This window comes from Hippichthys cyanospilos, unplaced genomic scaffold (genome assembly GCF_059441005.1).
Source record: "Hippichthys cyanospilos isolate Australia breed blue-spotted pipefish unplaced genomic scaffold, RoL_Hcya_1.0 HiC_scaffold_65, whole genome shotgun sequence".
Taxonomy (NCBI): Eukaryota; Metazoa; Chordata; class Actinopteri; order Syngnathiformes; family Syngnathidae; genus Hippichthys; species Hippichthys cyanospilos.
Window position 1 is genome coordinate 23474 of NW_028283421.1, and position 26789 is coordinate 50262.

At 46.6% G+C, this 26789-nt stretch overlaps 3 protein-coding genes and 1 pseudogene across 3 annotated transcripts; 2 read left to right on the forward strand and 2 right to left on the reverse strand.

Annotated features, from left to right (window-relative positions):
- Positions 1 to 3790: 3790 nt before the first annotated feature.
- LOC148405116 (uncharacterized) lies at positions 3791 to 4780 on the reverse strand. The gene is made up of 2 exons (XM_088407284.1): positions 4588 to 4780; positions 3791 to 4399 (listed from the first exon to the last, which is right to left on the reverse strand). The coding sequence occupies exons 1-2, from the start codon at positions 4744 to 4746 to the stop codon at positions 3791 to 3793; spliced, it is 768 nt and encodes a 255-aa protein (XP_088263410.1). The 5' UTR covers positions 4747 to 4780.
- Positions 4781 to 8328: 3548 nt separating this feature from the next.
- LOC148405117 (uncharacterized) lies at positions 8329 to 11479 on the reverse strand. Its single transcript, XM_088407282.1, has 10 exons — positions 11253 to 11479; positions 10981 to 11125; positions 10576 to 10889; positions 10209 to 10407; positions 10003 to 10119; positions 9744 to 9883; positions 9464 to 9658; positions 9152 to 9384; positions 8847 to 9065; positions 8329 to 8738 (listed from the first exon to the last, which is right to left on the reverse strand). The coding sequence occupies exons 1-10, from the start codon at positions 11477 to 11479 to the stop codon at positions 8329 to 8331; spliced, it is 2199 nt and encodes a 732-aa protein (XP_088263408.1).
- Positions 11480 to 12949: 1470 nt separating this feature from the next.
- Positions 12950 to 19379, forward strand: LOC148405118 (histone acetyltransferase p300-like). Its single transcript, XM_088407283.1, has 8 exons — positions 12950 to 13052; positions 16678 to 16853; positions 17506 to 17594; positions 18049 to 18129; positions 18290 to 18346; positions 18455 to 18532; positions 18624 to 18691; positions 18778 to 19379. The coding sequence occupies exons 1-8, from the start codon at positions 12950 to 12952 to the stop codon at positions 18972 to 18974; spliced, it is 849 nt and encodes a 282-aa protein (XP_088263409.1). The 3' UTR covers positions 18975 to 19379.
- A 12-nt stretch (positions 19380 to 19391) lies between these two features.
- Positions 19392 to 26425, forward strand: LOC148405119 (MRG/MORF4L-binding protein pseudogene; annotated as a pseudogene).
- Positions 26426 to 26789: the final 364 nt, after the last annotated feature.

Below are 26789 nucleotides of genomic sequence, written 5' to 3' on the forward strand. Positions count from 1 at the left end.
TGCGGTCGGCGAGCCGCTGCGCCGGCCGCAAGTGGGTGTTTCGGGGGTCGTGGCGTATCTCCTCGCAGCAAGGAGCGAGAGGGACGGGGGTGGCAGCGTCGCGTCCGGGAGGCCGAGCCGGTTCCGATGATCCCGGGTTTTACGGGTGTGCGATGCTGCGTTCGGGAGATACGGGCGGGGGGACTTGTTGCCTTGAAAAAAAAAAAAGGCTCCCAGTTGCGCATGCGCAGGAGATGGACACGTCCCAAGGAAGGGCGGCAGGTGGACAAGAGTGGCATAAAAGCGGGGTAGAATTCCACCCGGATTCCAAATCCGCGATCGGCGAGCCGCTGCGCCCGCCGCAAGTGGGCGTTCCGGGTGTCATGGCGTATCTCCTCGCAGGAAGGAGCGAGAGGGACGGGGGTGGCACCGTCGCGTCCGGGACGCCGAGCCGGTTCCGATGATCCCGGGTTTCACGGGTCGGCGATGCTGCGTTCGGGAGATACGGGCGGGGGGACTATTTGCCTTAAAAAAAAAAAAAGGCTGACAGTTGCGCATGCGCAGGAGATGGACACGTCCCAAGGAAGGGCGGCAGGTGGACGAGAGCGGCATAAAAGCGGGGTAGGATTCCACCCGGATTCCAAATCTGCGGTCGGCGAGCCGCTGCCCCGGCCGCAAGTGGGTGTTTCGGGGGTCATGGCGTATCTCCTCGCAGCAAGGAGCGAGAGGGACGGGGGTGGCACCGTCGCGTCCGGGAGGCCGAGCCGGTTCCGATGAACCCGATTTTACGGGTGTGCGATGCTGCGTTCGGGAGATACGGGCGGGGGGACTATTTGCCTTAAAAAAAAAAAAAAGGCTGACAGTTGCGCACGCGCAGTAGCGGGGCGCAGTAGCGGGACACGTCCCGAGGAAGGGCGGCAGGTGGACGAGAGCGGCACAAAAGCGGGGTAGGATTCCACCCGGATTCCAAATCCGCGGTCGGCGAGCCGCTGCGCCCGCCGCAAGTGGGCGTTCCGGGTGTCATGGGCCCTACACCACATGTGTTTTATTGCACCTCACCATCGGGCTCAAGGCCACTCGCAGCAAAGAAGGTTGAGGTTTGGCACTGGCAAATTTGGTGCCCGGGAGAGCCCGTCTGTCGGACTTTGACCGAATTTGGACACTTATTGGCGAAAAAAAAGAGGAGATTTCGGAGATCGAGGCACAAGTGACGGTCCCTCAGCACTGTGTTGTATACGCGCAGTGTCCGCCAGACGGCGCCAAAGCGAACCTCGCGGCAGGAGGGCCGACGTCTCAGGCGGATATCGTCCGTGACCTCCTCGCAGGAAGGAGCGAGAGGGACGGGGGTGGCACCGGCGCGTCCGGGAGGCCGAGCCGGTTCCGATGAACCCGGGTTTTACGGGTCGGCGATGCTGCGTTCGGGAGATACGGGCGGGGGCACTTGTTGCCTTAAAAAAAAAAAAGAAAAAGGCTCACAGTTGCGCACGCGCAGGAGCGGGAGACGTCCCGAGGAAGGGCGGCAGGTGGTCGAGAGCGGCACAAAAGCGGAGCAGGATCCCACCCGGATTCCAAATCTGCGGTCGGCGAGCCGCTGCGCCGGCCGCAAGTGGGCGTTCCGGGTGTCATGGCGTATCTCCTCGCAGGAAGGAGCGAGAGGGACGGGGGTGGCACCGTCGCGTCCGGGAGGCCGAGCCGGTTCCGATGAACCCGGGTTTTACGGGTCGGCGATGCTGCGTTCGGGAGATACGGGCGGGGGGACTTGTTGCCTTAAATAAAAAAGAAAAAGGCTCACAGTTGCGCACGCGCAGGAGCGGGAGACGTCCCGAGGAAGTGCGGCAGGTGGACGAGAGCGGCACAAAAGCGGAGCAGGATCCCACCCGGATTCCAAATCTGCGGCCGGCGAGCCGCTGCGCCCGCCGCAAGTGGGCGTTCCGGGTGTCATGGCGTATCTCCTCGCAGGAAGGAGCGAGAGGGACGGGGGTGGCAGCGTCGCGTCCGGGAGGCCGAGCCGGTTCCGATGAACCCGGGTTTTACGGGTGTGCGATGCTGCGTTCGGGAGATACGGGCGGGGGGACTATTTGCCTTAAAAAAAAAAAAAAAAAAAAAAAAAAAGGCTGACAGTTGCGCACGCGCAGTAGCGGGGCGCAGTAGCCGGACACGCTAGGCTAAGAGTCTGGGGCTCGAAGCTGTCATTGCAGAGGTGCTATCCAAGTCGCGGCGACATTGCTCGGTGGAGTAGTGCTCCACCCCCCGGCCGAGAGGGCCCGGGTTCGATCCCCCGACTAGTCAAATTGAATCCCTGTGAGTGCCGAAGGAAGAACGGCGCTGTACAAGTGAACGGCCATAATTGTCGTGTCGTCACAATAATTTGGCCTCTAAATTCTGTCGTTACATTTTGCAGGGAATAAAAAAATCCCAATTTCATACATTTACATGTCCTCTCGCTATACGTACAGTTTCGCACATTTTCCATAATAGCTACATGTTCTAGACACTGTAATAAACACAAAAAAATATTTTTAAAGCATTTTACTTTCTTCAATGGGATAAATCCTGTCAAGGCAATTGTAGGGATGATGCTCGATCCCACGGTGAACCTGGAATCAGGTATCAGCTCTTTTTTTTGTCACACGTGTATGCGGACACTTTATATGCTTATATTTACATAAATAAATGTATGTATATATATATATATATATATATATATATATATATATATATATATATATATATATATATATATATATATATATATATATATATATATATATATATATATATATATATATATATATATATATCAATATATGAGTGTGTGCGTGTATATATAACTGTCGTAGCTGTTGTGACGTAGTGTTGGGAACGGCCATGTTTGTCGTGACGTCACAATAATTTGGCCTCTGACATCTTTCGTTAAATATTGTAGGGGGAAATAAAAATCCCAATTTCATACATTTACACGTTCTCTCGCTTTACGTACAGCTTTTTTTTTGCGTCACACGTGTACGTCGGGCACTTTATACGCATAACTGTAGCAGTTCTTGTGACACTGATCCTCAATACAAAAGTACAATAGTACAATACAAAACTTTGCCGGGGCCGCCCCGGCATTACCGAGCTTGTCCGCAAGAGGGCAACAAAGCGAGCCTTTCATTTTTATGTGTATGTATATGTATATATGTATGTATCCATTGACAAATGTGGGCGTGTAGGTACATGTTTTTATTTGGATACAAACGCACACGCATCCCAAAATGACCCACCATCCACCGCTGAAGCATCCGCATCGCAATCCAAACTGGCGGTGTTGCTGTTTGCTTCTCCTGCTCCTCCGTTTGGCTGCGCTTCGCTCACGGCTCACGGCTCACGGCACACGCTGCGCGAATGAACGCCGACGGACCGACAGACGGACAGACAGCACTTGTAATTTGGCAACCTTTGTTTGTGTTCTTTATTGACATGTTACGTGTTGCGCGCGTGCTGCTGTCGTCCCCAACGTCCTCTCTTTTTGCGGGCCTCGTCCGCCCCGCTTGCGAGCCGTGCGGCCGGCCGGAATAGGCGGTGGACGCGGCCCGTCGGCGGCGTTCCAAGACGGCAGGCTGTCCTTCAGGCGGGGGCATCCCTTTTGCCGGACGGCCGATCCTGGTCCCCCGCTCCGCAGCATCAGCATCACTGCGGCGGGCGCGTGGGGCACACGTGGGAGCAAAGGTCAGCGTGCGCCCATGGGGTGGAAAGCGTTGTGCTGTTTGGCGGGCGACGCGGCACTTACCCCTCTGGACGCGAGGAGGCCCTCGCCCGGCCGGCCGACTCGTCAGCGCCGGCGGTCCAGGAAGCCCTCCCAGTGCTCCAGCATGCGGCGGGCCGTCTCCGTCGTCCAGTGCACCCGGTCCGCCCCCGTGCGGAAGTCCCGGGCGGGCAACTGCCGAATGTAGGTGCAATTGCTGCGGATGTAAGTGTTCAGTTCGGTCAGCGTGTGCCGTTCCCTCTCGGGGAGGGCTTGGCAGAAGTTGATGAGCGGCACCGCTATTCTGGCCCGGGGGAAAGAGGCGCGGGCCGCCCTTCGCGCTTGCTGCAGTTGTTCGACCGCCGTGGGGTAGGCGGCCTGGCTCCGGTGGTTGATGCCCGCCGCCAGGATGACCGCTTCCACCCGTTCGGAGGGCGCGCACTTGTGCAGGATGGCCGACAGGTGCCGGAAGGTTGCGCCGGGGAAGCTGTCGATCTGGAGGGCGGCATTTCTGAAGCCCGGGATCCGCGCCAGGTTGGAGTCGCCCACGATGAGCCACTCCCCGAGCGGCTCTACCGTCCAGGCCAGCAGCTTATCGCGGCAGCGGGGGTGGCGGGTCACCGCCCGGAGCCTGTCACCCCCGCCGCCCGGTGCCTCCTCCGGCCTGCCGGCGATCCCCGCGGCGCTCCAAATTCCCTGCGCGTTGAGAGCCCACATTATGGCGTTGCTTTTCAAAAGCGAGGCGGTTTGGCGCGAGGGATTTGCCGGCTGGAGGTGGGGGTTCCTCTCCCCCATTCTCGCACCCCCCGCTGGTGCTGCCAAGGGCCGCGGGTGGAGAGGCTCCGGGCCGCGTCAATTTGGGCGCGCGGCGAGTCGCAACTTACTCGTCTTTGTTGACCGTCCTCCCTCCGGCGGAGCCACGGTGTCGCCGGTGGGCTCATGCGCCGGGACGGCAGCTCATCCCGGGGGGCGTCGCGCGGTCTACCCCAGGTCGGCTCAGCGAATGAGCGCCGGCGTCGATGTCCCCTCGCACCGCGCTCCATTTCGGCGGCGTCGTTCGAAAAAACAAAAATGGAGAGAGAGAGGGAAAAAAAATGGCTTGCTCTCTACGGATGGCCAAGAGCGCTCTGACGCTTAATCGCCGGAGGCTTTTCGGGAGAGCCTTCTTAAACAGCGCCCCTCCTTAAACACCCCCCCGCCCCCCCCCCCCGCTCCCCCATCCCACCCACACATAACGTCGCGTGCCTGGAACGCCCACCACCGCCGCTTAAGTGTTCTCATTTTAGTTTTCTCTCTTTCGTTGACTTGGTTTGTTTGACGTGGAATATATTCCAACCGTCCCGTTGTTATCGCGAAGGTGTTATTGCAGAGGTGCTACACAAGTTCCCGGCGGCATGGCTAGGTGGAACAGTGCTCCCCCCCCCCAGCCAAGAGGGCGTGGGTTCGATCCCCGGACTAGTTAGTGTGAACCCCTGTGAGTGCCGAAGGAAGAACGGCGCTGTACAAGAGAACGGCCATGTTTGTCGTGTCGTCACAATAATTTGGCCTCTGAAATCTGTCGTTACATTTTGCAGGGAATAAAAAATCCCAATTTCATACATTTACATGTCCTCTCGCTATACGTACAGCTTTTTTTTGGTCACACGTGTACGTCGGGCACTTTATATGCATATATTTAGATAAATATATGTAGCCTATATATAAATATATGTGTGTGTATATATATATATATATATATATATATATATATATATATATATATATATATATATATATATATATATATATATATATATATATATATATATATATATATATATATATATATATATATATATATATATATATGAGTGTGTGCGTGCGTCACACGTGTACGTCGGGCACTTTATACGCATAACTGTAGTAGTTCTTGTGACACTGATCCTCAATACAAAAGTACAATAGTACAATACAAAACTTTGCCGGGGCCGCCCCGGCATTACTGAGATTGTCCGCAAGAGGGCAACAAAGCGAGCCTTGCATATTTATGTGTAAGTATATGTATTTATGTATGTATACGTTGACATATGTAGACGTGTAGGTACATGTTTTTTTTTTTGTTTGGCTACAAAGGCACACGCATCACACATACATATATATATATATATATATATATATATATATATATATATATATATATATATATATATATATATATATATATATATATATATATATATATATATATATATATATATATATATGTATTTAACCTTGGAAAAGCCAAATTTAGAAAAACACACTCAAAAAAATTTTCAACCATTCAGATGTTGTAGGAGGCCAATTGGAGAAGAAAATGAAGTGTTTTCAATGTTTTTTTGTTTTTGTAAGTTTTTACAGAAGGGTTGTAGTGGTGCAACTCTGAAAGAGAGGGGGAGCAGAATTTCCTGTAGTGTGAACTCATTCACTGGTCACACAATGGCCAATTTGTGACCTGATTTCAATTTGAACAGGAATTGCCGGATTGCATGTAGCCTCCAACGACGCCTTGCATTGCTGATCGTTAGCGGCTGTTCCAAATTCACAGACAGACAACCCTACTTATCCTATGAAGTGCTTACACATTGCCCTGAGGTAACCTAGTGACTCATTCCACCGGTCACACAATGGCCAATTTGTGACCTGATTATAATTTGAACAGGAATTGCCGGATTGCATGTAGCCTCCAACGACGCCTTGCATTGCTGATCGTTAGCGGCTGTTCCAAATTCACAGACTGAATTGGTGAATTGTGACCATTGCTAGGAAGATTTCCTTATCAACAGCCAAGACAAGGGACATGCACAAACAGAATTTCTTTTTTAGAAAGTCCTTCTTTCTGTGACGATGGGAAAACACAGAAGAAAAAAAAAACAGGAGTGTTGAAGGTAGTTAAGAAACCACACGTTGCTGAGCTAGTGGAGATCTCTACTCTTCGACATGCCATCACAAAACTCATACAACAAAGTCCAAAACAGCAAAGACAAAGCCAACAGGTTCAAAGCATCACAGGATCATAGCAACATATGCCTACTGGGTGAGAGACATGGTCCGAGTGGCCGCCATATTAAAAATCATCCAAAGTAAATGAAAAAGATCAGATATGGCACTATATTTTTGCAAATTAGATTCCCGTTCATAATATATGTAATGCAATGTCACGCTAAGGGATAAATGTAGTTGTGTGTTTAAAGTTATATTGGGAAAATTTTAGTTGAAGTTCCCCTCAAAACAGGGGTGTTTTGGCTACCACATTCACGCAATGTTTTAATGTTGCAACACTCACAAAACAAGCTCTAAATAAACTGCAAGGCACATTTTCCATAATAGCTACATGTTCTAGACACTGTAATAAACACAAAAAAATATTTTTAAAGCATTTTACTTTCTTCAATGGGATAAATCCTGTCAAGGCAATTGTAGGGATGATGCTCGATCCCACGGTGAACCTGGAATCAGGTATCAGCTCTTTTTTTTGTCACACGTGTATGCGGGCACTTTATATGCATATATTTATATAAATAAATGTATATATAAATATGTGTGTGCATATATATATATATATATATATATATATATATATATATATATATATATATATATATATATATATATATATACATTGTAGGGGGGAACAAAAAACCCAACTTCATGCATTTACACGTTCTCTCGCTATACGTACAGCTTTTTTTTGCGTCACACGTGTACGTCGGGCACTTTATACGCATAACTGTCGTAGTTCATGTGACACTGATCCTCTACGGTACAATGCAAAACTTTGCCGGGGCCGCCGCGGCCCTACCGAATTTGTCGGCAAGAGGGCAACAAAGCGAGCCTTGCATATTTATGTATTTATGTATGTATACGTTGACATATGTAGACGTGTAGGTACATGTTTTTTTTTTTTCTTTGGCTACAAACGCACACGCATCACACACACACACATATATATATATATATATATATATATATATATATATATATATATATATATATATATATTATCTTAATACTGTACGTAATACTGCACTCGAGGAAAAAATTAAATATTTCCGCATACATACATACATACATACATACATACATACATGTATATGCAGAAATATTTATTTTTTTCTTCGACTGCAGTATTTCGTCCATTGACGCTCCTGGCACGACAAATCCTCCCTGGTTGAATAGGTACCACTCAGTCGTCTCCCATCATGTAAGAAGAGAATAACTACCACACTGATCACTTTCAAGATTGCTGGAATTGAAAGAAAGACGGTGACGGACTGCTGGGAAAGAACGTGCCGGTTTTTATTGGCAAAAGGCACTAGGTATAGAACGTACACCAAAATGTTCATGCCTTTATTAAAAAAATAAATAAATAAAATAAAAACAAAACCGACGAAAGAAAGAAGGTGATGGTTTGCTGGGAAAGAAAGTATAGTCTTTTATTGGCAAGAGGCAATTATAGAATGTACACCAAAATACGCATGCCTTTATTAAGAAAAAAAAAAAAGACATGTGCTTGTACAGTGGGAAAAAAAGTGTAGATATATATATATATATATATATATATATACATACATTTTTACATATATACACACACAGACTATTTACCATTAGCTATCGAGCCACTCCAGGTCAAGTCCTTCCCCCTTAAAAGATTTCCTTTGAACCCCATAGTCAAAGAGCAGTTCTTCATCCACTGTAATGTCCCTCATTGCCTTGAACAGGATACAGTAGCGTTCCTCGCCGTCAACCGTGAGCAGACATTGGCACGGCTTAAGGTTGGCGCGCTTCCTGGAATGGTTGATGAGGCGCCCGTACGTTTGTTGTCCTGGGTGACATGGGCAAGGGAACGTCTGAGCATCGATGCAGATTGGCTTGCCGCCTCCTTTGAAGAAAAACAAGTATCCAGGTTGGATGTCGGGGTCCTCCATCATCCGCAGTCCTTCCTCATTTGAAATGATTGGGCCGTGGTAGTCGCAAACCACATCGCCTTTAAAAAAGGGCTTCGATGCGACCACACCTGTAGACAAGAGGGGAACTCCACAATGAGATCTAGCCAAATAATGCTGCTCCCGAGGAGAGAGGCGGGGGGGGGGGGGGGGGGGGGGGGGGGGGGGCGCCATCTTACCCAGGTGTTTGTCCCCAAGGAAGTCCTTGATGACGAGACCCTTCCAGCGCTGACCCGAAACCAACGCCGCAATCCGCGAGTCGGTCTCTACCATCAGCCTGGAGGGCGGCTTCCATCCGTTGTGAACGGATTCTGCGTCCGGATGGTTAGACGTCCAGCCCGCCCTCCTGATCTGCCTCGCCACCTGCTCCAGGGTCGGCCTCTTCTGACAAAATTGGGCTGAAAAGAAACGTGAACTTTAAGCTGTTTGCCCCGACAACACGGAAAGATAACAGCATTGCTTCCACGTCCAATGCCATACTTACACAGGATGTAGTCCCGGCGTTGGCATCTTTGACAAGCCCGCCACTTGTCGTAGAACACCTTGTCTTTGGAGAAGCCAGCCCTGACCATGTCCCACTTTCCTGGCGCCTTCCCATCAATGGTCACGGGGAAGCAGCGGATGAAGCGGGCTAATTCAGCTTCCTGTGCAGACGTCCCCGCTTCCTGCGCAGATGTCCCCGCTTCCACGGAGGGTGGCCTGCTTGGCGGCAAGTCACTGTAAAGCAAAGAGGCGATGTGCTTTAAAACGTTGCTCGTGCAGTGCTCTCGCCATGGCGCTGGTCTGGAAAACTCACCCGGCCAGCCGGTCTAGCAAAATGGCCGCCTGGACCACAGAGGCGGGACCCTGCATCCTCTGCTGTCCACCGACTGCAGTGGGGTAGGCCAAATATTGCCTGACCTCCTGCAGCTGCCTCTCGGAAAAGGCAACGGCCGCCTCGTTCTCGACAGCCCGGCGCACCTCCTGGCTAGTGGAAACCTTGACTTTGTGGCTGGGGAAGAAAAGGCGACGGCAATGTCAACGGCGATGCGGGCTTGTTTGCGGCAACGCTCGGATCCACAAGTTCATGTACTCACTATTCGTGCAGCCGGGCGAGGTCAGTTGCCACGCAGCTGACGGGTTTCCCGCAGGCCGTGACGAAGAAGCGGCCATTTTCCTCCGAGGTGCTGGCGGACACACATTGGGGCCTGATCCACTGGTAGTACCGCTGCAGCCACTGTGTAAACACAATGTTCATTACCTGACTGTCAAACAATTAACGGCGGCAGTTGCTGTACCCGTGTCCGTTTGCCTGGACCCCGCTTGCAAATGAGGCTGAAAGAACAAAAGACTTACATCGTCTTCCTCAGGAGTGAGCGCGAAGGTGGCCGTTTGCAAGGTTGGAGTCTTGTGCTCGCTGACCCCAACAAGGACCCTTCCACCCGCGGGTTGGCGATTGACCCACTCGTTTGCCTGAGACAAATAGAAAAACGGAGTCAAACATGCCCACCAAAGCAATGGTATTTAAAAAAAAAAAAAAAAAATCACGTCAGCTCACTCACCATCATTCCTTCCACTGCGCGCGGGCACTGGAAATGCCTCAGCACCAGCACGGCTTCGCAGTAGTACCGGTACATGGTTCTGTCCTTCTCGCTCAGGGCCACATCTTTTCCTAACTGTCTGTGCGTGGCAAGGAACGCCTCCTTGGCCACGCGCAGGATCGCCTGGCACTCCCGCACTGTCTTGGAGCCCCGCGTCACGCTGTTGTATGTGAGGAACAAGCCAGGGATTAATGATTGTCGAATTCATGATAATTAATGCCCCCCCCCACACACACACACACACACACACACGCAGACGCAGACGCGCGCTCGCGCGCACACTGTTTAATGCCACACACCTCTTGTGAATGCAATCAGGGAAACTTACTCGATGCTGCGGTGTCTTTTGCTGGTGGCCTCACGAATCGTCCTGGACAAAGTGGCCAGACAATTCCGGTACGCAGACACATGGCTCCTCTGTTCGTCGGCCTGCGGCGTGTTCTCGGGCGCGTCCTCCCTGTAAAGGAACTCCACAAAGCGCATCATACTCCTGATGTAGTTGGCAACGCTTGGCGCCGCCATGCCTGTGCGCCTCAGACCCGTGAAGTATTCCGCGGTCTCTTTGCTCTTGGTCAAAAAGCTGGTGTCTGGCACAGTCTTGTCCGGTTGCAGGTACTTCAGGAAGCGTGCTACGTTGTCCACCTAGAGGTGATGGGAGAAAACGCAACCAGTGAAACATTCGATGGCGATTCGACTGGAGAAGGCACACATTACTCTGCGGAAGAAGTTTTACCTCCTGCTGGCAATTTTCCAAACGCACGCTGTGTTTCAGGTACTCCTTGAAATTGCAGATGAGAGGACAGTCTTCACCGAATTTCTCATACAGCCCAGCTTCCTGCATGTTCGTCCTCACGCTCGCCCGGCTGCCGCGGCGTCTCCTGTAAAGCGACGGAGCGAGAGCAAGGGGGAAGGAGGAAAAAAATGAAAAGAACACAAATAAATAAATAAATACGACTTGTAACAACGTTTCATACTTTGACTTTTCATTGCTTTCAATGTACTCACTTGCTCCAGGAAGGATCATTGGCCCTGTCGTCATGCTCCTGGCTGGAGGAAGAGGTGGTGGAAAGCTCATCGTCGCCTCTCTTCCTTTTGGACGCCGGGTCACCGGGGGGGGCCGGAGCGGAGACGCCCCCAGTGGCAGCATCCTCACCCTCCGGAAGCATGCCGGAGTCTTCCGGCTCGTTCAAGATGTAGAAGTCCCGGTCCTTTAGCGCCTGCAGCATCCGCATGCGGCTGGGTGAACGGAGAGCTTATCTTGGGGCTTGCGACAGCGCCGGCAGTAGACGTAGGCCCGGTTGGGTAGACGTCCTCGCCTTGGCCTCGCGGGTCTCCACCTCAATTTCCTCCCGCGTGCTGCCTTTCATGCACACACGAGCCAGGTGAACGGAGAGCTTATCTTGGGGCTTGCGACAGCGCCGGCAGTAGACGTAGGCCCGGTTGGGTAGACGTCCTCTAAATTAAATGAACGCAAGTGGGGTTAGACACGGAGGAAGGGAGCAAAGCGAAGCTTAAAAGTGAATCATATCTCGTTTAGGCAGTTGTACAAGTTCAAGCCTCTCTTCTTTTGTTCTAATAAAATGACCCATATCAAGAGGGATGAAAACCCACATCAGTCACTGACTGATGGAAAACATCAGTTTTTCCTCACGTGCACGTTTACCATTTTGCAATAGCTGTTGCTGCCAGTGTGTGCAAAGTTTGAAAGCCCCCCCCCCCCAACGCCAAACAATGCAACCCGTTTAACTAACAGGTATTTTTTTCCCCTTGACTTTAAAAGAAATAGGTGACGCTTACTGCAAGCTTCTCGATGAAGGTGAAGCCATTGTCGGTCCAGGTGAAGATGCGCTTAAAGCTGGAGGTCCTCTGGTCGCAGAGCATGGAACAAAGTGAAGAGTTTACTCTCAGTCGCAAAGTTTAAATACATGGTAGAGCCAAGCCCACTTCATTGGTGTGTGGGGGGTGGGGGGGCGGGGGGGGGGGGGGCGGGGCGGTCGCGTTTGAATTAGCGGGGCGGGACCTGTTGAATGGAAAAACACGGGTAGGTGACCTGTTGCAACGAAGACTACTCTCATATCAATAAGCGCACCAAAACAGACATTCCTTTATTAAATAAGAGCAACAGAATAGCGGATAGTAGATCACACATTACGATACGCTGTTGGCATGTCAACGCTGCCCAGTGCAATTGAAATATTGGCTTATTGATAAAAAAAAAAAAAAAAATAGAATTAGGTATGTAGGTATTGTATCAAAATTGTGAACTGTGGAAGACAGATTCGTCCGGTTGACCGACGATTCGGCAACATGTTGTATTGCAGTGAATTGAGGAGTGTAGTTAGGGGACCCGGTGGTTAGAGGAAGACAAAAATAACTGATTGTTGGAGTGTTTAGTGCAACTGCTCACACGTCTCGTTGAGGAACGGAGTTCATTGTAATAAGAGAAATCTCTATTGAGTGTAGTATATGTGATGCCCACTGAAGCGTCGTCACATTAGTGTGACTGTTTTATTCGGTTTCAGTAGTTTCAAAGTGTGCCCATCATATTCATTCTTCTATGAAGGCCCCAGTCTCAGTGATTTGCTTTTGTATTCGTTCCAAGAGCAATACGTGTTTTGTACACCAGGTGACAGTAATGCTGTTTACCTCTCTCCAAACTTGGCTTTGAGTCATCCTGACGTCGTGCGAGAGGCCCTACACGCATGCGCAGACGATATCCCCTCATATCGCCCCCCGCTACCTGGAGAAAGAAGTCGTGCTCGTTTCCCTGCCTGCATTCGTCTAACATTTCGAAGCTGTTTACTGGTGGGTACTCCTTCACACATCACAAATCACTCTATTCTTACGTCACGTTTGTGTGTATCTTGCTGTCGAATTCGTACGCTAAATAGGCTCGTAGAAAAGGAAAAGTAGGTGTGGCCCCGGTAACATTGGGGCCTTCTACGGCGTTGCATTTGTTCCACGATTGCGAGCGCGGAAGAAAAAGACGAAAAGCAAAAAAGAGACTTAAAAAGAGAACCTATTGAGTGCCCAACGACAAGAGTTTGCGCGAGCGCCGGCGGATATTGAAAACAGAAAAAGAAGTTGCTCGCCCGACATTGTTTTTTGCTCGCTTGCGACACGCCCCCGGCCCCCCGCTGTGCTTCTTGTGACTTCGGCAACATGGCGTCTTCTACGCGAGGAAAAAAAAAAAATCCAAACCAAAACAAAAGAAACCTTTGAAAAATAAAGGCGAAAAAACTGATGCTGCGGGCAGGAATGAAAAAGAGAACCTATTGAGTGCCCAACGACAAGAGTTTGCGCGAGCGCCGGCGGATATTGAAAACAGAAAAAGAAGTTGCTCGCCCGACATTGTTTTTTGCTCGCTTGCGACACTCCCCCGGCCCCCCGCTGTGCTTCTTGTGACTTCGGCAACATGGCGTCTTCTACGCGAGGAAAAAAAAAAAATCCAAACCAAAACAAAAGAAACCTTTGAAAAATAAAGGCGAAAAAACTGATGCTGCGGGCAGGAATGAAAAAGAAAACCTATTGAGTGCCCAACGACAAGAGATTGAGCGAGCGCCGGTGGATTTTGAACACCGTTGAATGAAGTTGCTCGCTCAACATTCCTTTTTGCTCGCTCGCGATACCCCCCCCCCCCCCCCCCCCCCCCCCCGCTCGCGATACCCCCCATCCCTCCCACCCCCGCTCAACCTCGCGTTGGCTCAACACGGAGAGCCCTCGGAGAGCCAGCTCTCATCCAATGCGCTTTTACAAGCTCCCATCGACCGGAATTTTGAGCGAGAAAGTCCTTTTCGATACTGTTTTCGTCTACGCTCAAAATCTGTTTTCACTCTCGCTCAGTTTGATCTTCTCCGCTCCATTCTTTTTTTGTTTGTTTCTTTGTTTTTCCCTCGCGCTCGAAATTGTGGCACAAATATAACGCCATTGTCTGACACAAATATAACGCCATTGTCCTCCACACGATGGCGTTGTTCCGTCATTTAACGCATTTAATGCACCGGTGTAAATATGTTGTATATACTGGTATACTGGTACTGTGCTGTACGAGTCCTTGTGACGCTATTGGCATCTTTATATGAAAAAACAAAAAACAAAACAACAACAACAACAAAATAGCACTTTTGATGCAAGCTGGGGGGGGGGGGGTAGTGTTGCAGACAAGTGATACACCTTACAGAACGTGATATTTTGAAGTCATATGGAATGAGAGCGATGAGGACAGAACGGTTATTGTATTTGAAACGATATTGAATAATTGTGAAGTTTTCATGACCAACGTGAACGTACAACACTCCTAGAACAGGGGTCGGCAACCAAAAATGTTGAAAGAGCCATATCGGGCCCAAAAAACAAATATGTCTGGAGCCGCAAAACAATGAAAAGCCTTATAGCGAAGGCAACACATGCCGCATGTATCCATAATAGCTATATAAGCCCGCTATCAAAATGATTGAGTTAACTACGAATACATAATGAGGCGTCATGATGAAACGTTCCTTTTCCCTACAGTTCATCCAGTCGAAAATGACGCATGACCGATGGCCAGTCAGTTGCGCGATGCCGCCCCAAGTTTATCTTCCTTAAAATATTTAGGAATTACGTTCGGTCGCTTTGATGTAAGTAATAAAGCGGATTTTTGAAGTTTTTATCCACGGGGATTCCAAAAGACGGTGTATGTGTTTGCTGATCTCGATAGATGGGGGAAAAAAAGACAGTGTTGTTGATGCTGGGTAAATACTAACTAAAGGACAATGCAAACAGTATTTACTGATGGGATTTATCCTGAATGTAATTTGTGAACAAAAATAGCCAGCGATTTGGTGAAAGCAGGCATGCACATTTGACTCTCTCCATCTGACTAACATTTCTAACCTGTTTACAGGAATATATACACATCTCTCTCTCTCGCTCTCTCTCTCTCTCTCTCTCTATATATATATATATATATATATATATATAGACATATATTTATATATATATATATATATATATATATATATACGTATATATATATATATATATATACATATATACGTATATATATATATATATACATATATACGTATATATATATACATATATATATATATATATATATATATATATATATACGTATAATATATATATATATATATATATACGTATACTTATATATACTTATATATACATATATACACATATATATATACATATAGCTGCTGTTCCGGTGACTTCCTGGTAAGTGCAAGGTATACAGTTCATCTTGTAGTGTCTGTCACTTTATTTGTTTATTTATTTATTCATTTATTTATTTGCATGTGAGTTGTTGTTGTTTTTTTTTAATTTTGAGTTCTGAAGTTCCATTTCCAAACTGTTCTAAAACTGTTCTTAAAACAATACTTTGAGTGAGTTATTGAGCTCATTCTTGCTGCGACTTGGAAGAGAACTCTTCTCGTTAGAAGCCCGTTCTCTTGTCTTCGTTTCACCGCGTGCAGTAGTAGTCCACATGGCGCTCTCGGAAGCGGCCTCCGCTAACTGCCAGGCCCTGCTGGACTTGGTTGAGCCGTACAAAGGCGACTGGGAGGCCTTTCTCCAGGCCGAGGACCTGGTCCTGGCCATCCACCCCTCCGAAGCGGATGAGCTCGACCAGCTCAAGTTAAGCCACGACGTGGATGGCGTGGTGCTGGAGTTGGCAAACCTCCAGTCCATCATGGCACGCATCCACTACCTTTTGCTGCCCGAGGCGTCGGGGAAGGGGCCGCTTAGGACCTGGCCCATCCTCAAAAAACACGTCAGGCAATTCGATCACTACCAGCAATGGTCCGCCGTTCACGGGATCCTCCTGGCCTACGCGGACGGGGGCTGGTGCCTCCACATGAGCGAGGTGCCTGCGGGAGGGCCCGACTCCCCTCCTTGGCGGTGCGACCCTGCCGCAAGTCTGCTGATGGCCCAGACTCAGCGGAGCTTGTCCGCAGCCTTCTCCGAGGCGCTGCGCGGCATCTGGACCAAAAAATTAGTTTGTCACTGATTTGTGTGTTGAGTTGTGTGTAATGCCAGAGAAAAGATGACTTTATAATAAAATTATTTTTAGGAATAAAGAAGCTTGCATTATCAATTGAAAGCTAAAATGAGAACTAAAGCCCTAAACTCTATTTATGCTTATGTACCTTAACTGTGTTTGTATTCAGTGGGAGGTCGTCCAGCGGACCCTGAACGGCTCTCAGTTTTACACCTATTCCGTTTGCAACGTCGGCGAACGGGAACAATGAATTAATATATTAAACTGCCAGCCCAGTCAAAATGGATCTTAGACGTCTACAGCCGTCAGTGGCAATGAATAAGTTGGGAAAACGTGTAAAGTATTTAATTTACCGAAATACCATTTCCAAAGCCCTTACTGGTCTATTCCTGTGTGACCTCTCCACTACCTTTTGTGTTCTTCTCACAGGTCAGTATCAGGATCCCTGGCAGTATGTGGATGACATCTGGTTGATGTTCAACAATGCCTGGCTGTACAATCGCAAAACATCTCGAGTCTACAAGTGCCGCTCCAAACTGGCAGAGGTCTTTGAACAGGAGATTGACCCAGTCATGCAGAGACTTGGCTACTGTTGTGGAAGAAAAGTAAGACCTGCAAGGAAACCAACATGACATGCACTTTTTCCCATGACATGCAGTTTTACGAGCGATTAGTTTTTAAGTTAACCATACATTAAAAAAGTAGATTTAATCATTTCAGCATTCCATCCGCCTGTAAAGTAGACGGCAATTGAGAAGATCTCGCAATTTTTTTTTTTTTTACATTTGTATGACGTCGATACAAAAACACTATATGCACATGCAGATATAAAAATGGACAGACAAGACCATCCCGTAGTCTATTTAAATGTTCAAAATGCAATGTAATGTTTCAAGTGTTTTGAATGCTTTACGCAAGCCCTTCTCTCATTCTTGAAAATGGAAGCCGTCGGTTTGGAGTTAAAATTGGCCTAGGGCAGGCCGCTGCCTTATCATATTTCTCAATAGACATGTCTATGTTTGGTTTTGCTGACAAATAAACCAGCTGAATGATGCTTGTTTGCAACAAGGGTGAACTTCTGACAATTCATTTGTTCTTATCAATCATTCCTAGCTCAATCTATTACCCCTGGGGGAGTTAATGTCCGTCACTTTGGCACGGAACTGCATCATATTCGAAATGAGTCAAATTGATTTTTGATGCCAGGCATAATCAGTAACAGAAATAACATTGTCCTTTTTTTTTTCTGCCCATCAGCTGGAGTTCTCCCCTCAGACACTGTGCTGCTACGGAAAGCAGCTCTGCACTATTCCCCGAGACGCTGCTTATTTCAGCTACCAAAACAGGTACATCAGTAGATTCTTTTAACTACAGTGCTCCCCTTCCTGTTAGCTGTGTTGGTGAATGTTTTACGCTCATCCTATTTCATGTCCAAATTGCTAATCTGTGCTTCTCCTTGGTTCTCCGTTCTTGTGTTGTCATCTGTGTATATCTAGTCAATTTCCTGGTCCGTGTTACTAGTGTCTCACTTCCTTTGGCTTGTTTTTGTTTTTTTGCCCCGTTTACAATGAACCTATACGTCTATTTCTTCTATCACTGATCTTTTCCCTCCCATCTACCAAAAATACGTGCAGCTTTCGTGCTGATGTCCTCCCGCTGACCTGTGCATTCGCTTTTCTACTTGCTGCCTTGACCATGTTCCGCTCGGGGACTGCCCGCTCATGCGCTGTCCATCATTGGATGTGCTGTGGGGGAAAAAAAACGATGTACTTCACCAAACTTTGGTCTTATTGCGGACAGGTACCACTTCTGTGAAAAGTGTTTCAACGAGATCCAGGGAGAGACTGTGTCCCTGGGTGATGACCCCACTCAGCCACAGATGTAAGTGTTGTTGCGTTCATTAACAAATGCTAACAAAAAATGCGTTTCATGGAAAACTTATTACCACATCATCTATTCTATTAGGTGGATATTGCACATTTTCATATCTGTTTGAATTTAGTCTTGCTACTTGTGTTTACCTACTTATTTTTTTTTTCAGATCCATTAACAAGGAGCAGTTTGAGAAAAAGAAGAATGACACACTGGACCCTGAACTGTACGTTAAGCAGTTTATGGCCGTTTATGGCCATCAATTTTTTTTTTTTCTTCTTACACCCGAGTCTGACCAAACAGTGTATAATGTGTGTCTTACTCTTGATTTCAGGCTCGTTGAATGTTTGGACTGTGGATGCAAAATGCACCAGATTTGTGTCCTGCACAATGACACGATATGGCCATCGGGGTAACGGACTTTTAACATTTTAACTATTTATTTATTGCAGGAAAAATTAAGAAGCCTAGATAACTTCCATTTTCTTTTTGCTTCGGCTCAGTTTCGTATGTGATGGCAGCCACAAGAAGTCTAATAAGACAAGGAGGGAGAACAAGTATTCTGCTAAAAGTAAGTTAACTTAAGGTACTCTTTGAAAAAAAATAAATAAATGTGATGAATATTTTTATGGACCTAATGATGCTCTTCCCTTTCAGGTTTACCTCAGACAAAGTTAGGTTGTTTTCTGGAGACGAGGGTGAACGACTTTTTGAAACGTCAGAGCCACCCGGAGGCTGGGGAGGTCTTCATCTGCATGGTGCATGTCTCGGACAAAGTTGTGGAAGTAAAACCAGGCATGAAGTCTAGGAATGTCAATAGCGGGCCAGAATCATGTTCAAATTTTTACCTGTAAAGGTCATTTGAGTTTACTTTGCGGCTGTGGTTTTATATAGTAGTGTTTCCATGATTGTCTTTTCAGGTTTGTGGATAGTCAAGAGATGTCAGAGTCTTTCCCATACAGGACAAAAGCCCTTTTTGCATTTGAAGACATTGATGGAGCAGATGTTTGCGGGTTAGGGTTAGGGTTAGTGAGGGTATTTGTTGTGACCCAGCCTGATAATTTTCTTGAGAACCCAGCCTGTGGCATTGAACATAGCCTATGAGCGACGTGTATACAGTACTTCCATGAAGACCGTAGGGTGTAGTGTGGCTATAGAAATTGAGGCAAAAACTAAAACTAGTGCTACTATTGTTCTTTCGGTGAGGCGTGAACTGAACCCCCGACAGAACTAGCCTGTTACCGGGTCTTTTACCTTCTGTTTTCTCGACCATGGGAGAGGCTGACGTGACACAAAACCAGGCTGACAAAAAACTCCCGGACGCAGCCCTGATACCCGGTGAGGAGTCGGTGGTTTGGAGCCATGAGGTGGAGGTGTGCCTCTTCCACGCCATGATTGGACACAAGCCTGTTGGAGTGAACCGTCATTTCTATCTTGTATCTTGTGTATTTTATTTCTCATATTTTATATCTCGACTTGAGGATACTGCTGGAAATGTGAATTTCCCTACGGGGATGAATAAAGTATCTATCTATCTATCTATCTATCTATCTATCTATCTATCTATCTATCTATCTATCTATCTATCTATCTATCTTTCCACATGATCTGCATTCCAGACAAGTTTAGTCAAAACATCGGGCGCCAGATCTCCTATGGCAAGCCTTTTGAGCACTTATTCGATATCAAGGAGACCAGCCATTTGCATTTTTCACTAGTTTGGTCTTTGCCGGCACTAGTTGGACGTACATCCAAACTAGTTATTAGCTTTGTCTTACTAGTTGTACAAAAACGCCGACTAGTGGCTAATTTTCAACAAGCAGTGGCACTTTTGTCCAACAAGTGTTGATTGGTTGCCCAACTAGTGAAATCAAGAAACACACTTGTAGTGCCAATTGCCCAGCTAGTTCGCTTTTTGATGCACATGTGGCACACTAGATTGAACTAGTCATTTTCAAAGTACTAGTTAACTAGTAAGACATAAAAGCGTCAACATGTTAACTAGTCAAACACAGTTTGTTCCTACATGTTAACTAATGACCTCTGATTTCCTCCACTAGTTTACTAGTGACAGCCGGAACACCCACTAGTGACACTAGTGACAGACAAATTACTGACAAGTTAACTAGTGTGCTCTCCTACATCCCTTGATATCAAACTAGTGAGTGTCAAATGTTTTACTAGTTAACTACTGACGTGCCAAATATCCACTTGTTATACAAGTGGGACAGTTTGACCTCACTAGTTATACTAGTGAGACCCAAAATGCTCACTAGTACAACCAGTGGATGCCAATACACTCGTTTGTCCACTAGTCAAAGGGTATTTGTAGTTCAACTAGCTAACGAGTGATGCCCAAATGTTCACTAGTAGAACAACTGGACACATTTTGCTCACTAGTTGCACTAGTTACACCAAATGCTAATCAGGGGGCGGGAAAGACAAAAATGATGACAACTCCTATTGGCTCTTAGATAAGTGCTCCACCCAGCAAAGAGTTAACCCTGTAAAGCCTGAAGCTGCGATTCCACAGTTGTTTACTGTCCTGGGCTAAATATCAATAGAATATATTAGATCATGTGTCACTTTACTGGTTTATTTTTTTGTTGTTGATTTTAAATTCTGAAACTCAAGACTATCCAACTTCATTTGTTAAGCACTTTAAGACAACCACAGCTGAACAAAGTGCTATACAGAAAGATAAAAACATCGTAAAAACAGACACAACAGCTCAAAGACATAAAAGTTAAAACTGATAAGACAAAATGTGCGCAGAAGCTCAGAGAGGTAGGGAGGGGCAAGACCGTTCAGGGATTTTAAAGTAAATAAAAGGATTTTAAAATGAATCCTAAAATGTACAGGAGGAAATGCTCATGTTTGCATGTGCCTGTTAAAAGACGTGCTTCGGCGTTCTGGACCATCTGCAGACGGGAGATGGCCGAGGCACTGACCCCCACATAACAGGTATTACAGTAGTATGAACAATAACTACGCAGATCTCTGCCGGAGCAAATACTTTTATGAGTTTCAGAGACTTATTATTTACTGTTCTACTGTATATAAGCCATCCATTAGTGGAAGACCAACATTTTAGTCACACAGGGTTCTTCTTGAGACCCACTCACCTGAATGTCTTTTCTCTTCTGTCTCACAAAACTAAAATAAATGGGCTATTATCAGGCTTCTGCTGTAAACTGTGTTGTAAATGCAGGTCTGGGAGAACTGGAGAATGTTTCGCAGAGCAATGGTGTCAGCGGTGTACTTGTTGACATCCGCACCTTGTCTTTCATTATTTTTACCATGAAAACCAACAAAATAAATACAGTAAAATACAAAAACAGAGCCCTGGCTCCTTACTTTTGAACAGAACCAATTAACGTGCCTACAGGTCTCTACGGTCTTTATTGAAATCTGATTTTTTTTTGACAGCATGTGTGATCTCTGTTAGGTGTTGGAAGAAATTTTAATTGTTGTTTCACCAATTCTTTTCAGACTTTTCATGTCTATACCAATTTAAAATACTTATGTAAAAATATTTAAATACACAAGAACTATATACAACAAATTTAACTACGATTAAACAGTGTATATTAAAAATATTGGAGACAAATCCCTCAAATCATATCGGATATGATGATGACAAATGCTGTGCTTCTCCTCCTGATGTTCTTAAGTAACAGCATTATGTTGCTGAAGATGCCATCTTAAGGTCCAAAGTGAAGCAATTCCTGTGCAGCGGCGTCTTCCAGCAGTTGTCTCCACACTAAAAACGGCGCAACTGTTATTTCTAACGCACTGTCACAGTCACAACAAAGTTGTACTCCATGGATAAGAACTAGGAAATACAATAATTCTAACATACAAAAGCAACAAACAGTAATAAGAATATTATGTTCCAAAAATTGCACTTTTATATTGCCTTTTAACGGCTACGGACGTCAGAGCCAGCGGCAGATTTCATAAAGTTCTGCCAACATGAGGCTTCTCTTGGCGCCTACTGACGACGTCAAAACTGGACACGCAAAACTCTGCAATCTTAAGAGAAAGTTTATTGCCAGAAAAAACAAAACGAGCATTACCTCTGAAAAATAATCGTGAAACTACATGTTTTACGACAATATTCCTTACGAATAAAAACAAAATGAACAACATTCCTGAAAAATAATCGTAAAACGACATTTTGTCCGACAAGATTACTTAGAAATAAAAAACTAAACAAACTAGATATCTGAAAAATAATCGTAAAACCAAATTTTGTACGACAATATTACTTACCAATAAAACAAAACGAGCTTTACTTCTAAAAGGGATTGATATCAAGCTAGTGGGCGTTCTTAAGCTTGATATCAAACTAGTGGGCGTTCTTAGCCTTGATATCAAGCTAGTGAGCGCTTGTAGGCTTGATATCAAGCTAGTGAGCGCTTGTAAGCGCTTAATATCAAGCTAGTGGGTGTTCTTACACTTGATATCAAGCTAGTGAGCGCTTGTAAGAGCTTGATATCTAGCTAGTGGGCGTTCTTAGGCTTGATATCAAACTCGTGGGCGTTCTTAGCCTTGATATCAAGCTAGTGAGCGCTTGTAGGCTCGATATCAAGCTAGTGAGCGCTTGTAAGAGCTTGATATCAAGCTAGTGGGCGTTCTTAGGCTTGATATCAAACTGGTGGGCGTTCTATGCCTTGATATCAAGCTAGTGGGCGTTCTTAGGCTTGATATCAAGCTAGTGGGCGTTCTTAGGCTTGATATCATACTAGTGGGCGTTCTTAGCCTTGATATCAAGCTAGTGAGCACTTGTAGGCTTGATATCAAGCTAGTGGGCATTCTTAGGCTTGATATCAAGCTAGTGGGCATTCTTAGGCTTGATATCAAGCTAGTGAGCGCTTGTAGGCTTGATATCAAGCTAGTGAGCGCTTGTAAGCGCATGATATCAAGTTAGGAACGTGTGCAATGGTTTCTTATTGGCTGTCCATTTCAAAACAGATTACAGTCATCCTACCAATCAAAGCCAAGCCCACAAGTTTGAAATCTTCTCACCCCCCCCTTCTTTCTGAATAAACATGGCGGACAGCGTACTGACTCGTGTCAGGCGAAGGTGCAGAGCAATAGAGAGAGCTTATCATCAAGGTCCTGCTGGTGGAAGTGAAGTACGCGCTCTAAACATTTCCATTGCTAATTTAAGAAGAGTTTGTGACCACATTAGCAGAGAGGCTAATCAAAATTTGATTCAGGCCTCGACAGAGCTCAGGTCTTTCATTAGTGCACACTCGACCAGGAGGGATGCACATGTTGGTTTTCATGTGGCACAACCTTTGCTTCAAGGTAAATTTGCTATAATTCTTATTTCCATTCGTATTTTCTTTTTATTGTAGCTAAATACTTTATGTGTTTGACTAATCAATTGTTGTGCAATTGCATCCAGTCAATTAACTTCAAACATCATTCTTTTCAATATTGTAGTAGTTTTCTTTTAAAAGGATAACGTGTAAGACTTTGTCCGTTTTTAATTAAAAGGATTAAATTATTGTATAAAAATGTTTAAAAACTTGCAAATGTATGTGTTCTTTATGACCACCAGCAGGTTTTAAATACAATCATAGGTCAAGTTATCATTAAAAGATTGACCCTATCCCTTTAAATTAGCTCTAAATACAGTATTTGGACTGTTAGGTAACACAATGGTTCAACACTTTCAAATATACACACACAGAATATTTACAATTAGCCATGCAGGTGACCCCGGACGTCAGAATGTTTCAGCGAGGAATCGCCCAGACGTCCCACATCGTGGCATTCCTCCACCAGCCTACTATACGTCAGGTAATGCAGCAAGCTGGTACCACGTCAGCCAGCCAGCACCCCGACAAGGGTCCTCTCACCTGTCGCCCAGTCCCTTGGCGCACCAGGGATCGAGCCAGCCAACAACGGGCTGGTGCAGGCACTGGTGAGAACGGCTGTGCAGTCCAATTTCGGAGTCCCTGGCCGTCGACCGGGATCTTCCAGCCGGGCGGCCTCATCTACTACCGATGTCCGTCCGGCCTCAGCAGTAGGCCTCCAGCCACCATCATTCAGCCGCCCCTCCGATTCACCATGCCCGCAGGTATGGTCCGAGCATACATCGGAGCGGGTCAGCGGGTGTTGGTGCCGCAGCAGGTTCAGGCCCAGGCACAGACTGCGACGCAGCCACGACCGGCCGTCCCTCGGAAGCGCACTGTGCCTGCCAGCATGCGGATCAGCACTGCCACTCCGGCTCCTGCGGAACTTCAGAACATCCCTATGCCAACGCTACCTCATGGTTTTCACGCTGAGCGTCTCACCCTTGCTCCTGTCTTACCTGGGCCCCTGGTGTCACATACACCGCCCAGGACCGGACTGAGACTCGGTGCCAGACCGGTGAATACCTTGTGGGGTTTTCCGTTATGCCTTTCTGGGTGTTTGGGGGGGAGCTGGGTGGCGGACACTAGGACCATGTCTCTCACCCAGTAGGCATGTTGCTATGATCCTTTGATGCTTTGAACCTGTTGGCTTTGAATTTGCTGTTTTGGACTTTGTGTATCAGTTTTGTGATGGCACGCGAAGAGTAAAGATCACCACCAACAACATCATCAACAAAAAGCTATTTTACACCTATATAACTGTGTTGCCTTTACGGCTAAGTTAACTAAATGTTTGTTTATTGTTCTTGTTTTGTTGGGGAGTAAAGTTAATCCCGACAAATACTTCCGGTTTATGATGACGCACTTCCGGGTTGCGATGCTACTTCCGTTTCCGGTGTGGGTCGCGGGTGAAAGGGAAGATGACCGTGCCCATCGTGCGGCATTGAGTTTATCCGACGCCATCCGGGGTGAATTTATCAGGCAGAAACGCCGTAAGTCTTATTTTTTTATAGTTTACTTATGTAAGAGTCAATGTTTAGATATATTTTGTTGAGTTGTTTTTTGTAAAACGATCGATGCACCTTTTGTTTGTTATTTCAGTTTTCACCACAAATGCAAGGATTCAAAAACTCACAATAAACGAGGCAACGTGAAAGAAGGATTCATTTTGTGGTTTAACTTGGTGTCATCAACAATCAACATTGAAAACACTACAATAACACCTCTTCCTTCCTTTGTTAGCATCAGTTCATCCACTGCCTACATGATTATTTATTTTGTTTTGTTTTAGTCCACCCCGGAACTAGGATTTTAATACCCCGGTTTTTTGGAGACGGGGAACTATTTCATTCTATGTTTATTCATTTTATTCTTTTCGTCGCTTGTAGCCCCGTTGACTGTCAGTCGGGGCTGCGGTTTACTGTCCGCCCTCCGGTGGCTGCGACACTGGTGTTGGTTTGTTGGTTTGGTTGACGTAACATTTGCTGGGATTCTGCTGCGCAGGGTGAGTTGCGTTGTGTTATGAGCTTTCGGTGTTCTTTTGGGTGAATTTCGAAGCCGTTTCCTTGTTGTTGATACTTAGAGCGCTAACGCTTGGTGGCTGGTGACTTTCATGGTGTTCACGACCTGACGTGTGCGTGCTCGCCATAAAGTCGTGCTTTGTTTTTGCCTGTCTGTGAAGTTTCCTCGGCCCTTTGTGTGCCTAGTTACCCGCTTGCAACTGCGTCAGTTAACCGTCTTTACCCTTTTTCAGCCTGTGCCGTGTCGCTTGCGCTTCGCACGCGAAGGTGGTGGCTATTGCCCGGCTCCCGCTGTACTGGCTGCATTACGCACCCGTTGCAGTTTTTACGCCGTGTTCCTCTCGCCGATCGCCGGCGTCTCGCCTACGCTCTCGGCCCAGTGTCTCCGGCTCGCAGCGGTTGCGTTCCGCACCAGCTCTTGCCTTGACAACCTTTGTTGTAAATTTCTCGGTCTTATGGAGGGCCATGTGCTGTGCTCCAGTTGTGGCTGTCGCATATTTTCTGTGTTGTCCAAAGATGTGCTATCCGGTTGTTCCTCATGCGGTTGTTCCTCATAGTCCAACATAGTGCAACATCAAGCTTTTCTTAAGTTAGACTGCTACATAAATGCTGAGGGAAAGACTGAGCCGCAGTGTAACGGTCAGTCCACACGGTCAGCTCAGTGTCCGAAAAGGCACCACAAAAACACCACAGTCAGTTTCCCACGAAGGACGGAGGTCCTGCGCGCCATCTTGCTTCCGAGCACAAAGTCGCACCACCTCGGCCCACTTAAGCCCCTCATCCGCGACTGTCGCAGCTTTTTGGCAGGTGGTGGTTCAGCAGAAACGAGGCCAGGACATTCGTCCGTTCGCCTCCCCAAAGGCATTTGATCCAGCTTCTGGAAGTTTTTACACGTGGAATCTGTCAGTTTCGTAGGCGCGGCCACGCCATTCGGGCGCGGATTACTTTTCACAGCTTAAACGACAAGGAGGGTGCTCGGGCCATCCCTCCCCGACCCCAACCCCCATACGGGTCCTCCACTCTTTTGTAGGGTGGACGAGTCCGCCCATACCGGACTACAGTCCACTCCCCATCCATATCTTTTTGTTATTTATTTTATTATTATTATTATTTTTTAATTATTTTTTTAATTAGACGTCGCCTTGGTTATATAATTAATCACTATTTAGTTAATAATTGTAAATACTAGTAATTAAATTATAATTACTTATTACTTGCTATTTATTTTCTGGTCAATTTCGCCTTTGTTATTTAACTAATCAGTAATCTAAATTAGTCC